The 12,084-nt window shown below is 39.0% G+C and overlaps 3 protein-coding genes across 3 annotated transcripts; 2 read left to right on the top strand and 1 right to left on the bottom strand.

Annotated features, from left to right (window-relative positions):
- The first annotated feature begins 3 nt into the window (after positions 1-3).
- Positions 4-2,594, top strand: LOC106388349 (protein EMSY-LIKE 4). Its single transcript, XM_013828401.3, has 10 exons — positions 4-317; positions 501-709; positions 782-891; positions 996-1,227; positions 1,301-1,525; positions 1,600-1,668; positions 1,767-1,982; positions 2,052-2,120; positions 2,225-2,288; positions 2,395-2,594. The coding sequence occupies exons 1-10, from the start codon at positions 290-292 to the stop codon at positions 2,433-2,435; spliced, it is 1,263 nt and encodes a 420-aa protein (XP_013683855.1). The 5' UTR covers positions 4-289; the 3' UTR covers positions 2,436-2,594.
- A 2,365-nt stretch (positions 2,595-4,959) lies between these two features.
- On the top strand, positions 4,960-5,916 carry LOC106385493. Its single transcript, XM_013825406.3, has one exon. It carries the CDS (start codon positions 5,032-5,034, stop codon positions 5,758-5,760), a length of 729 nt encoding a protein of 242 aa, XP_013680860.1. The 5' UTR covers positions 4,960-5,031; the 3' UTR covers positions 5,761-5,916.
- Positions 5,917-7,462: 1,546 nt separating this feature from the next.
- Positions 7,463-11,922, bottom strand: LOC106388350 (citrate synthase 4, mitochondrial). The gene is made up of 20 exons (XM_013828402.3): positions 11,765-11,922; positions 11,359-11,426; positions 11,200-11,262; positions 10,923-10,964; positions 10,676-10,741; positions 10,526-10,591; positions 10,302-10,415; positions 10,140-10,203; positions 9,883-9,965; positions 9,711-9,760; positions 9,553-9,630; positions 9,305-9,433; positions 9,137-9,179; positions 8,931-9,017; positions 8,656-8,757; positions 8,373-8,480; positions 8,237-8,287; positions 7,995-8,068; positions 7,859-7,910; positions 7,463-7,769 (listed from the first exon to the last, which is right to left on the bottom strand). The coding sequence occupies exons 2-20, from the start codon at positions 11,407-11,409 to the stop codon at positions 7,665-7,667; spliced, it is 1,428 nt and encodes a 475-aa protein (XP_013683856.1). The 5' UTR covers positions 11,410-11,426; positions 11,765-11,922; the 3' UTR covers positions 7,463-7,664.
- Between the last annotated feature and the right edge of the window lie 162 nt (positions 11,923-12,084).

Here is a 12,084-nt window from a genome sequence, read left to right as displayed (position 1 = left end):
TTCATATATTATTCAGGAAATGAACAAGTTTTCTTCAAATCTGTAATCTCTAAAGCTGAATCGAACCATCACTCCCAGTCCCAGTGGGGCCTCCGATTCACGACGGAAGGAAACTGTTCAGAATCTCCTTTCGCAGAAAGATAAAAAAAAGCTGAAGCAAAATCGAGTCTTGCTCTAGTCAAATTGAAATCAACCCTTTGCTTCTTGTGTGTGTGTGTCTGTTGTCTCTTGATTCGCCTTCTTCATCTCCGAAACTAGTCTTTCAAGAATTTAGGATCAAAGCTGCGTGATGGACTACGAATCGTTTGATAGCAGCGGTTAGTTCCCTCCTTGTTCTTCTCTCGTCTTCTTTCTGCTCTCTCAAATTAGGGTTTACGAAAGTTTCGGCCTTTCTTCGTTAAAGTAGCGTTATACATTGTGGGTTTTGATGGGTTTGTGTTAACTCTCTGCTTTGATCTTAAAAGTTGAAACCTTTTTGGTTGAGTGTGTGTTGCTTGCAGGAACAGATGATGATCTTCCTCCATCGCATAGGGTGGTTCCACGAGGAGGGAGTAGTGTGTCTACTAATGGAAGACCTTCGACTCTTCCTCCATCTCACATGTATGACCAAGTTGCTGCTGATATGGAAGCTCAGATTCACCATGTTGAGAAGGAAGCATACTTCTCTCTTCTCAGAGCCTTTAGAGCACAAGCAGATGCAATCACTTGGGTATTTTTCGTCGAATCTCGCTCTCTTCTTATCTTATTAGTTGAAATGACAATCTCTTATTGTACTGTTCAGGAAAAAGATGGTCTAATAACTGAAATGCGTAAAGAGTTGAGAGTATCACATGAGGAGCATAGAGAGCTTCTTGCTCGTGTAAACGCAGATGATACTATACGAAGGATAAGGCGAGAAGCTTTCTTGAGCCTTTATTCAGTTGAGGAGTAAAAAGTCTTTTTTTTTTTGTTCTTTTCCTTTTCTGTCTGTAACATATATTGTTTTTCTTTACTAGGGAATGGAGACAATCTGGAGGAGTGCAACGCTATGCTGCTCAAGTGGTTCACGATACGTTGCCAAGCCCTTCAGCTTCAGCTTCTATTAAGAGGCACAAACCAAACCAGCCAATTCCCTCTCAACCATTCGCCAGTTCTTCACCTCCTCAAGCTGATCCCACTCACCAGTTTGCTTCATGGACAGCTAAACGAGGATTAGTTCCCAATGTCAAGGACAAAAAGCATAAACCAGTGAGTTATAAAGTCATCAAGTTGGTATCTTGTGTTTGGATTCTTTTAATGATTTTTTCCCCCATTCTCTTAGGTTTTACCTGGTTCGTCTTCCTTAAAACCCATCCCTTACCATCCTCTGGATCAACCTCCACGAGGACAAGTCATGAACAACAGATTACCATCTGTTCCTACCAGTTCAAGTGAACCAGCAAAAGGAAGTGGACCTGAGTCTTTTGTAGGAAGAAGAGTTAGAACAAGGTGGCCAGAAGACAATGCATTTTACGAGGCTGCCATCACCAAGTATGATCCAGTTGAGGTCTGTGGCTTCTCTTAAATTGGCTTACAGTTCCTTATACATGTTTAAATATTCTTATAATCATTTATTTTTAGGGTCGACATGCTTTAGTTTATGACATTGGAACACGTAATGAGACATGGGAATGGGTTAAACTCGCAGAGGTAATTAATTGCCTTTTGAACATTTAACTTTTGAGGAAAACACAAGGATCAACCGTTCTTTAGTTAATTGGTAACCAATATCTCTAATACATGTGCAGATATCTCCTAGGGATATTGAGTGGATAGGAGAGGATCCTGGGGTCTGTAATCGATATGGCCTGAACAGAACCACAGGACCCAACAATGTTCCACAACGGGGAAGCGGTTTGGCTAAGACCACTATCAAAAACGATCTCAGAACATCACAGAATGGAGCTGGGAAAAGGAAACATGTCGATATACGAATCCGTCCGACCAATGTCCTAATCAGAGAGGTTGGTACTAATTGTTGTCAAGACAGTGATGTATGTGTTGTTTCTCAAACGGTGATGTTTTTCTAATAGGTGGAGAGAGTTCTTGGTTCGCACAATCCAGATCCTCAAGAGGTTGAAATGGCTAAGAGAGTTTTGGAGGTTTGATGATGGCTACAACAACAAAGATCCTTTCTTTGTTTGTTTTGTGTTTATATATATACAAAAGGCCTCAAATGATTGATTATTACCTTTTGATTCATCAGGAACAAGAACATGCGCTTGTGGGTGCAATAACAAAGCTTGGAGATATATCCAATGGAGAGAATGGCAAGTGTTTAGTTTGATATATCAGAGCATTTAATTAGCATCTTCAGGTCTTTTGTACAGAAGGTGGCTTTCATCGCTAAACTTGTGTTTGGATTGAATCAAGCAGTTTTGCCAAGGCACAGTGCAATGCAGACCATGAGGAGCTGATGAAGAAGAAGAAAACATTGGTTGAGATGGAAAGACAGAGTCTCGACTTCTTTGATGTTTTGCCTTTTCTTTGTATCCGACTTGTAATTTTTGCTGACGTTAGAGATTAAGTTTACCCAAATGTTGGGATAATATGTTCAATGGAACGGTTTTAGCATCTTGTGTAAGAACTCCAATGGTGAAAATCGTCAGAATATAAGAGCATGATTAACCCGGAGTTTTTAGGATGAAGTTTTTATAGGATGTTAAGAAACTGTTTCTTAACTTTTAATTAAAAAAACTAAGAACCGGTTCTTAAATAAAGACTTTAAAAACCGATTCTTAGCTTTTTTTAGTTAAAAGTAAAAAAACAGTTTTTTAATTTCCGCTAAGAACCCCATTCTAAGAACCCCGGATTAATCATGGTCTAACTAAAGCATACTCTATGGATACAAAACCTTAGGCTCTTGTCACAAGCCACCAAACACATTCTCTTCTTCTTGAAGACGATGCGGTTTGTCTAGAGAAGCTGTAACATCTCTGTAATAAGCGAGGCTTGAATCTTTGTATTGTCTCAGTGTCCAAATGTTGCTTAACCAACCTCTTGTATTAATGGACTCATGAGACTAGAATAAATAAATTCCCCAGTAGGCCCATCTAAAGCCTATCATCAATCTGTCATGTGTCCTAGATTGCGTGAACGAAAAAGAAAACGGTGAAATAAAAGTAGGTTAGTTATATTTTCGAGAGCGTTTAGGGTTGTGGATATCAAACCACCCAGCCACTGCCATGGAACTAGGAGCCCATGCTGGAAACTCCACAACCACCAATCCTGTCGACCTCATCGTTGAGATACTCTCTCTACTTCCTTCAAAATCCATCATCCGATTCCAATCCGTGTCGAAACAGTGGTTCTCTATCATCCGCAGCAAAAGACTTGGTGGACACGTTTCTGACTAGGTCAAAGACCAGAGGCGGACCTGCATGTATAGATAGTGGGTCAGTTGCCGCACCTTAAATATTATAAAGTTGATTTTGTTAGGCTATTGTGTTAAGATTTGGTAGCTTTGGTGGTTCAGTCTAAAGCCCATTTTAAATTTTGATTATTAACACAAGGGATATGCATTGGTGGTGTTATATACTACGGGTGTTAATGATTAAAGCCCACGGCATATAAATACCGTTATGTCTACCAAGGGATATGCATTGGTGGTGTTATATACTACGGAATCGGAGAGTCAAACATAGTTAGGTTCGATGTTAGGTCTGAGAAGATGGAGTTGATCAAAGCACCCGAAGAATCAGACATTTCGATGACATGCTACTCCACTCTAGTAAATTACAATGGAAGACTGGGAGGTGTAGAGTTTGGTTATTACAAACATGATATAAGATTGTGGATTCTTGAGGATGTTGAGAATCAGGAATGGTCTAGAAAGACGTTTAAATATCCTCGTCAGTGGAAAGGATTTGGGTGTCACCTAGGGTCTAACGGAGTGATTCATACTGGCGAGCTTAGGGTGTTTCAACGATCGTTAAAGGAAGCTAAGCCATTTTGCGTTTATTATTATGATTTTAACAAAGAAAGATCAAGAAAAGTGGAGATCCAAGGAGTGGAGACTGATGAGCTACTAGGATCAAGGCTTTGTTATCCAGGTTATGTTGAGAATATTAGGTTCCTCTAAAGACTTTTTGTTTTGTTCAGTAACCCATATTTTCAAATCAAGTTTTGGTCAATATGTCTGTTTTATAAGAAGAAAAAAGATAAACGCATAGGGTTATAGGCTCCTTTGCTAGAGCAATTTTTGTTGTTGTTAGTCATGGTTTATTAGTATATATTGATTTGCGTACAGCTATGACTCACTACAATAAATAGAACGTCTAGAGAAGCTACACCACCTTGATTATTTAAGGGTCTGGGGCGAAGATGCCTCGGCCCAAACGTTATAGACTCTTTTCTACATCAGTTTGGTTTCGTTTAATAAAAGCCTCCTTTGCTAGAGCAACTTTTGGTTGTTATTCACGGATTCATTACCTTGAGAATGTTAGCTAGTTACATGGAACAGTTATGTCAGATGTGGGATTAACTTAAATGTAGTTATACTTAACCGTTGTTTTAAACCATATTTCCGGATAATGATATGATTAGGCCGAGAAAGTAAACAATATTAGGTTATACTATAGGTAGATAGGTAATTTAGTAAGCATTTTACTTTAAATAATTTTGTTGACCTATGTTTACGTAAATTATTTCTAAGAATTTGAAAGTCATAGACTAACGGTTCACTTGTTTAATTTGTGAAGAATTTGATTAATTTGTTTGAAGACTCTGTGTTTTTGGTAGTTATTTGCTACCATGTGATGTGTATCCTACATTTTCAGTCGGCAACTTCAAAAGTCAACGTTCAAACTGTCACCAAGTCGTCGCCCACTTGCATGGGAATCTCAACTATTGAGACTAGTGTTTTGTCCCTACTCATAGTTGCGTGTCCAAATGTCACAGCTCTTTATGCCGATACTCTCCTATAAATTAAACACAACTTGGTGAATAATCAAAAACAAAACTCAGAACTATTTAAGTCTCGTAAACTCTTTCGTCCACTTAAACAACCATATTATGGCTTCAAGCAAACCTGTTAATCGTCCATCAGTGAAGCACCCGAGTCACAAACATCCGCTACACATCTTTAAAGCCCAAGAGGAAGATGAGATCATCTGCTCTGGATGTGAGCTCGGGCTAACCGGACAAGCTTTCAAGTGTACCAAGTCAGACTGTGATTACTTCCTGCACAAGTCGTGTTTCGACCTACCCCGTGAAATAAACCACAAGTCTCATCCTGACCATCCTTTAACCTTGCTTCATTCCCCACCTTATGGTCACGCTTACGGGTGTGATGCATGCGGTCAATATGGATCTAGTTTCACTTACCATTGCTCCAAGTGCCAGTACGATGTTCATGTGGGGTGTGCCTTTCTCCCTGAGATCTTAGATCGTGATGATCACGAACACAAGCTTACTCTAGTTTACAGCTCGCCGTGCAAAGGTCGTGACGGTGTGGTTTTCATGTGTGACGTCTGTAAAGAAACAGTACTGTCGGAGAATCTTTGGGTTTATCATTGCAAAGTATGTGATTATGGAACGCATGTGCATTCTTGTGCCGTTTATGAAAATCACGAGGCGAAGAAAGGAGGAGGAGGAGAAGAAGAAGCGGTCTTGGAAGCTTTGAGGATAGAGTCGTTGAGGAATGCTCGTATGGAGTTGGCGAATATGCGTATTTCGAATAAAATAAATAATTCTGTAATCCATTTTGGGGATGAACCTAGATATCATTGGGTCAGAAAATGAATAAGCTTGTGATTATTCGTTTTTCCTCTTTTGGAAATATCGTTTTTTCGTGCAAGTTATTGTAAGCTTTCTTTTCATGCAATCTTTGTTTTTAATTTAAAAAATGTGAACTGTTATACAAAATAGCAGAACAACAAAATTAAATGTTACGATTTACATGAAAAAGGGTGGTCGGTCGTCTTGAAAGTTACTGAGAGATGAGAGCAACAACAAAAGTATAAATAATACTCATGTTCATAATGGCCCATCAGAATAATGAAGAACCACAGAGTTATTGGATTGCCACTCTGCTTTCAAACAGGTTTCAAAATCATTTTCAAGACGGTGAATGTTCATGTAAAGATTTACAAACTGAAACTAAGCAGCTGCTCATACGCATGACACTCCATAAAAGCTCAGAAAAAAAACAGAGGGCTATTAAAGAAAAGTTAAAAGTGCACTACTAGATTAGTTATCATGTTGTCTTCTCTGATATAAGATATGCACGGAAGGAACGAGAGCAACAAGTGCTAAAGTATTGCCAACAATGGAAATGAAAGCAAAACCAACACATAAAAGATGTATGTATTATATTTAACAAAGGAAGGAGTCACAAATTTTCATTTTCCCTATTTAATAAATGAATGCAAAGACTCAGTAAACTCAGCAGTAACGGAAATAGTTTAACGACACAGAACATGTATCCTATGCCATTCAATTCAATAATCAAGCAGCGCATAGAAGATGGAGATGATCAAGCTAGCTAGATTCAAGGCTGTTTTATCTGGTGAAGAAGGCTAGCTGCAAACTGTAGTGAGAACAATGCTTTTCGAGCTTGTCATAGACTAGCGAGACCCTGACTTCATCTCCGTTAGGATACTCAATAACCGAGCTCTTTATCAGAGGAAGCCTGCCATTCACATGAACACGCATACGTACCGAGAGCGTCGAGATATCTGAGCATTCAAAGCGACCTATATCTTCTCCAATGCTTCTGACGGTCTCCTCAGTCCAGAGATGAGCTGGAATGCCCTCGACCTTAATCCAGAAAGGTTATCAGCGACGGGAAAGACAGGGAGATGGTGGGCTCCCAACGCTGTAAGATGACCATCCATTTCGCGAAGTGGTAGGGGCGGTTTTCAAGTACAGCGAGCAGGTCTGACTCTGAATCGAACTGGAACTGGAACAAGCCCTGTCCCAAATCCGAGCCCACTGTCCTAATCTCTTTTGTCTTCCAATGCTTAGTGAAAAATGGGATTAGGGAGGGGACCTTTTGAACGGAATGGTTTGTCACTTTCCCAATCAAGGTGAGTGAATGTTTTTGTAACAGATCCGGTTCTTGGACACGGACACGAGCTCTCCTTGGAGCTTCGCTACCTTTTAGAAGAAGCAGACTTAACCAAGTCCCAACCAAACGAACAGTCACTGAGGTTTTTTTGTGCGTGTCCTTTCAGGTGGAGATAGCTAATGAATTGGATAAGTTATCACCCTCTGCCAAGTTAACGCTAGTAGTCGAATATAAACATTATTTTCATCAGCTATTTTGCTTCTGATCCGCAACTTCACTCGCTTCTTACCTGCACACAGCTCTTAATCCCCCTTGCTAATCCCAATTTTCGTAGATAGAATCAGTATATTTTTATAGAAACAATTACGGTCTTGTTTTTCCCCAATCCAATGGGGGTCAATCAGAAAAGTTTTTAATTCATGACAGAGGTTTATATAAATAGAATAAAACTGTTTATTTATTATCACGAGTTTTCCCGAATGCAAATTTGCAAACCGCAAGTGCAGAAAAGTAAAATCTCAAAAGTAACAATTTCTACACGAACAACGTTTTTCTTCTGTCAATATAAACTTTTCTTCTGTGTGGAAGAGAATGGAACACATAGAGAGTGAGAGAAGCCTCAGACCCCGGTAATGGTTTAAGGAGATGAAGCTTTTGCTTTCTTACAGTAGGCTTCAAGCCAGTCCATTGTAACACTCTTTGGCCTCTCAAGTGCAAGTCCAAGAGCTCTGTCCCATATTAGCTGCAAATCAAACCACAAATAACATAATAAGCTTAGCATCTGAAACCTGTTTTAAATGGTTTGTATTAACAAAGACGCATATATAGTACCTGAGAGCAGATACCAAGACTCCTTGAGACACCAAAGAGCACCGTGTAGTACCTATTAAAAACGCACAATGTTATATTCGACTACTAGCGTAATAGGCTCAACGATAGGTTACTAACCGAGAGGTCTGATTCTTACCTTGCTTCGGTTAGACCATAGTGGTTGAGCAACACTCCACTGTGAGCATCAACATTTGGCCATGGGTTCTTCACCTGTAACAAGCAAAACCCATCACAGTATTCAGAAAACATGTAAACTGAGTTTTTCATGAGAAGTTTTAGACATCCATTGAGTTATTGGCGTATTATGTGTCATACTATCTATGTAACTATTACATGAATTGATCATCCTGGTAAATGAGAAAAGATTACAAATATTACCTTTCCGAGTTCGGTGAGAACAGGAGGCACAACTTCATAAAGCTTTGATACCTATAAAGATGAAGGTTCTGTTAGCCACTGCCCACAATGAAACAGTTTTTATAAGAGAGCAAAAGAAAGAAAAAAACAAAAGTACCAGCTGGAAAAGAGGGTCATCAGGTAAATGCTTCAACGCAAACTCTCTTTGGCACATATATCTTGGATCAGTTTTGCGAAGAACACCATGTCCATATCCAGGAACAACCTGTAGACCAAATAAGCCTTATTAATTAATTATTTGGTGAACCATCCTTGCATATAAACATATACACAAATAAAATAGGTTAAGAAGAACCCAAATTAGTTAAAACATGATTCAACCCCTTTTCGAACAATTTAAATCAGTACTATGTTGGCTTGTAAATTAATGTGTGTTTTACCTTGCCACTGTTTAATGTTTTCCAGACATATTCTTTCAACTGGTCTTTCGATATGTTTTCTCCACATTCCTCCACAACTGATTTGATCCAAAGCAAAACTTCCTGTTGCAACAAAAGAAAAAGAAAAAGAAACTAAGATTCTGTTCCTCTACCTTACGGTTGTGCCAAAAAACCATCACAAAGTTACTAGATAATATACAAAAAAAAAGACAATTCATTAAGCTCTGCCATAGATTGAAGAAATATTTATCGAAGATTTAGACAAGAAAGAAAACCTGATTAGCCAAACCATGGAGTGGCCCAGCTAAACCGTTTAATGCAGCTGCAAATGACAGATACGGATCTGAAAGTGCACTACCGACCTAAATACAGAAATTAATCATCATAAATGTCCACAATGTCGTCAATCCTAAGGAAAGGTATATGAATCTTAGAACTGAGTGTGGAATAGTCGCCATTGAGAAAAAACGAGGATACATACCAGGTGACCAGTGTGAGCACTAACATTTCCACCTTCATGATCACTAAACCAGAAACAAGAAGAAAATAGAAATCATCATGCTGATAGTTGTAGGTCTTGAAAATAACAACAAAAATGATAAGAAAATTAAGTTAACAGATATATATGGACGAAGATAGTAGTACAGACCTGTGGATAGTGATGTAAAGCCTCATGAGCTCTTTCATCTTAGCATCATCAAATCCTAACATGTGGGAGAAGTTTGCACCATAATCCAAAGATTTATCCGAGGGAATGGAATCGCCATTCTTATACATCCTGCAAGGATTTCGTGGAAAGGTAAATACAAAGCAAAAAGAAAACAGCAATGGCAGATCTTCCTATAAAGGGAACACAATTAGTGTAAAGGAGTACAAAAAATGTTAGTCTTCACTAACCTCCGATAAACATATGCAGCTACAACAGGAACACGCGCAATCAGGTTGAGGCAATCCTCGTATGTTGGCTCCCAGAACCTGGACGGAAAGATCTTTTCGATGATGCATGCTAATTTTAAATGCTATAGATAACTAAACCAGAAACTCTAAAAGCATACTTTGACTTTTGAATTCCATTCTCATATGCCTTTTGGAACTCACTTTGCACCTGGATATCACGTAAAGGAAGTTAACTTTCCGCTGAAAAGTAATTACTTATTGAAAAAGTATGCTTTAACAGATATCACATAAAGAACACGCAAATAACAATGGGAGCTTAGAGATCCACACCTGGAGAGCCATAACACCGCTAGCAAATTGAGTCATTGGATGAGCTGTGGAAGGCAGGGCATCGATGGCATTATAAACATAATCTGCATAAAGTTGAATAGAAGTCATGAATGAGTACAAAGGTAACACGAAAACAATACAAACCAATTCATTCCTGCTAACAAATTTCTCTAAAACATTAATGTCCAACAAATTTCGATTAAAATAAACAGGCTGCTTATTGCAAACAGTCAGAGCCAGAAGTTGAACAGCCAAACCTGGCACAGCAGCACGGTTCGCCAAGTCTTTTGACAGTGCTTCAACTTGCTCTTTGCTAGGTACCTACGGGAGAAAGGATAGACCAGGATATTACACTGAGGGAAACTAATCGTCTGGACATGCTCGTGACCAACTTTTAAAGAAGTAAAGAAAAGGCGCACCTTTCCAGTTAAAAGAAGCCACAATAGACCCTCGGGCAATGGTTCCCCTCCAGACTGGGCAGCAGGTAATACTTTCTGGCACTCAGGAATTGACAAGCCCCTAAAGCGTATTCCCTGAAACATAGATAGAATAACTGCAACATTAGCCTTTCAATTGGAAGGGAGAGAATTTGATATATTCTACAGCCAAACAATTATAACGATATACAAGGAGTTATCAGCACCTCTTCCGGGTCAAGCAGCGAGGTTTCCCAGAGCAATCCAGTCATCCCTCTCATTCCACCAATTACCTTTAATTAAACGGGGACTAAAATGAGTCATTCAAGGGGAGGCTTATATAAACAAAGCGAACACGTGAATCATCATGTTTCTACCATATCAACAGTGATGTTTCCCAGTTGGACCTTCCCATGTTCTGACTTCAGTTTCTTCAGGCGGTCCTGAAATTGGAAAATTTATGAGGAAAGAGGGAAATAGAAAAGCAAAAGAGATTAGTCTGCCTTAACTTCTTAGAAACAATCTCAAGTTCTCAACTAAGATAACAATAATATTCAAACTCAGTGAATTTTTTTTTGTCAACATCACAAATATTCATTCAATGTAAAGGAAATCAAAGCTTACTTGTTGTTCCGGAATCAACTCTTGCAGCTGCGACTTCAGGTCCTGCATTGACATCATGTAAACAAAATGAGTAAAGACCCCACAAGCATCACGTCCAAAATCAATCTCACCACAACAAAATAAAACATAATTATTCTCCCAAGCAAAATAAACCAAGTTTCCACTTCAGGTTACTAAGCATTTGGATCTAGTACGTGACAAAAATAGAATCTAATCATCTACATGCTACACGGTCACACACATGGACATGCAAACATGAAACAAAGGAGATAGTTACCACATCGGTGGAGCTCTGCATCTGAATCCATCTGACTGAACTGCCGAGCGAAGATTGTTGCCCCTGGTTACACAAATCCATATCACCATCAGATTAGCATCAACTAAACCGAAAATTGCAAGCCAAAATTTCAGTTGGATACATAAGAAAACCACTCACAACGCGAGACCTCAGCCTAGTAAAGGCCGCTACGCTGCGGAAAAACACCATTCTCCAAAACTCAAAACCTGTAACAGTACAGCATCCACCAAAACCAAATATTAATAATTTCAAAAAAACAAATAAGTCTCTCGCCTAAACTATAATTCACACGAAGCTCAAAAACCTGTGACAGTATCCACCGAAACCAAATGTTAATTCTCAAAAAACAACGCCGATCCATGGAAACTCAAGTAATCAACAACACTCGCCGAATCAGAAATCTAAAAACAACCGAATAGATCTATTGCCTAAACTATGATTCAACGAAGCTAGTTTTATCAGATTCCAGAAGAAAATCATGGACTAGTTCTCCGAAAATTATGGAAGACGAAGAAGAATCGGTAGGAAGAAACGAAGAGCATACCAGAGATTCGAGGAGCTTGACGGCGATCGAGAAGAGAGAAGAAGGCGATTGATTGTTGACGAATTATTATTTGCTGCGTATGATGTACAAACTGATCTTTTATATAAACGGCGAAAAGACTGAAAATGACATTTTACCCCCAAAAAGAATCTGTGCTTTTGCAAAATGTCAGTAGCTGGATTTTATTGAAAGTTCCAATTTTGACCTTCGAGAGCTTTGACAAGGCAAACCAAAACACAACCCGGGATGAGCAATCTTGTAGTAATCGAGGGTCGGTCTTTTGACATTTGGGAAACTAAACCGAATTGATTTGGACTTGG

Source organism: Brassica napus, chromosome C3 (genome assembly GCF_020379485.1).
Source record: "Brassica napus cultivar Da-Ae chromosome C3, Da-Ae, whole genome shotgun sequence".
Classification (NCBI taxonomy): domain Eukaryota; kingdom Viridiplantae; phylum Streptophyta; class Magnoliopsida; order Brassicales; family Brassicaceae; genus Brassica; species Brassica napus.
This window is presented reverse-complemented; position numbering and strand designations above follow the sequence as displayed.

What these genes read in the sequence shown, in the direction of transcription:
- LOC106385493 (XM_013825406.3), top strand. Translation starts at nt 5,032, where the DNA reads ATGGCTTCAAGCAAACCTGTTAATCGTCCATCAGTGAAGCACCCGAGT.
- LOC106388350 (XM_013828402.3), bottom strand. Translation starts at nt 11,409, where the DNA reads ATGGTGTTTTTCCGCAGCGTAGCGGCCTTTACTAGGCTGAGGTCTCGC. An exon ending in CTAGGCTGAGGTCTCGCGTT is followed by an intron (nt 11,263 to 11,358) that starts GTGAGTGGTTTT and finishes TTGTGTAACCAG; the next exon opens with GGGCAACAATCTTCGCTCGG. An exon ending in GAACCGTGCTGCTGTGCCAG is followed by an intron (nt 9,966 to 10,139) that starts GTTTGGCTGTTC and finishes AACTTTATGCAG; the next exon opens with ATTATGTTTATAATGCCATC.
- LOC106388349 (XM_013828401.3), top strand. Translation starts at nt 290, where the DNA reads ATGGACTACGAATCGTTTGATAGCAGCG. An exon ending in CCAAGTATGATCCAGTTGAG is followed by an intron (nt 1,526 to 1,599) that starts GTCTGTGGCTTC and finishes ATTTATTTTTAG; the next exon opens with GGTCGACATGCTTTAGTTTA. An exon ending in CCAATGTCCTAATCAGAGAG is followed by an intron (nt 1,983 to 2,051) that starts GTTGGTACTAAT and finishes TTTTTCTAATAG; the next exon opens with GTGGAGAGAGTTCTTGGTTC.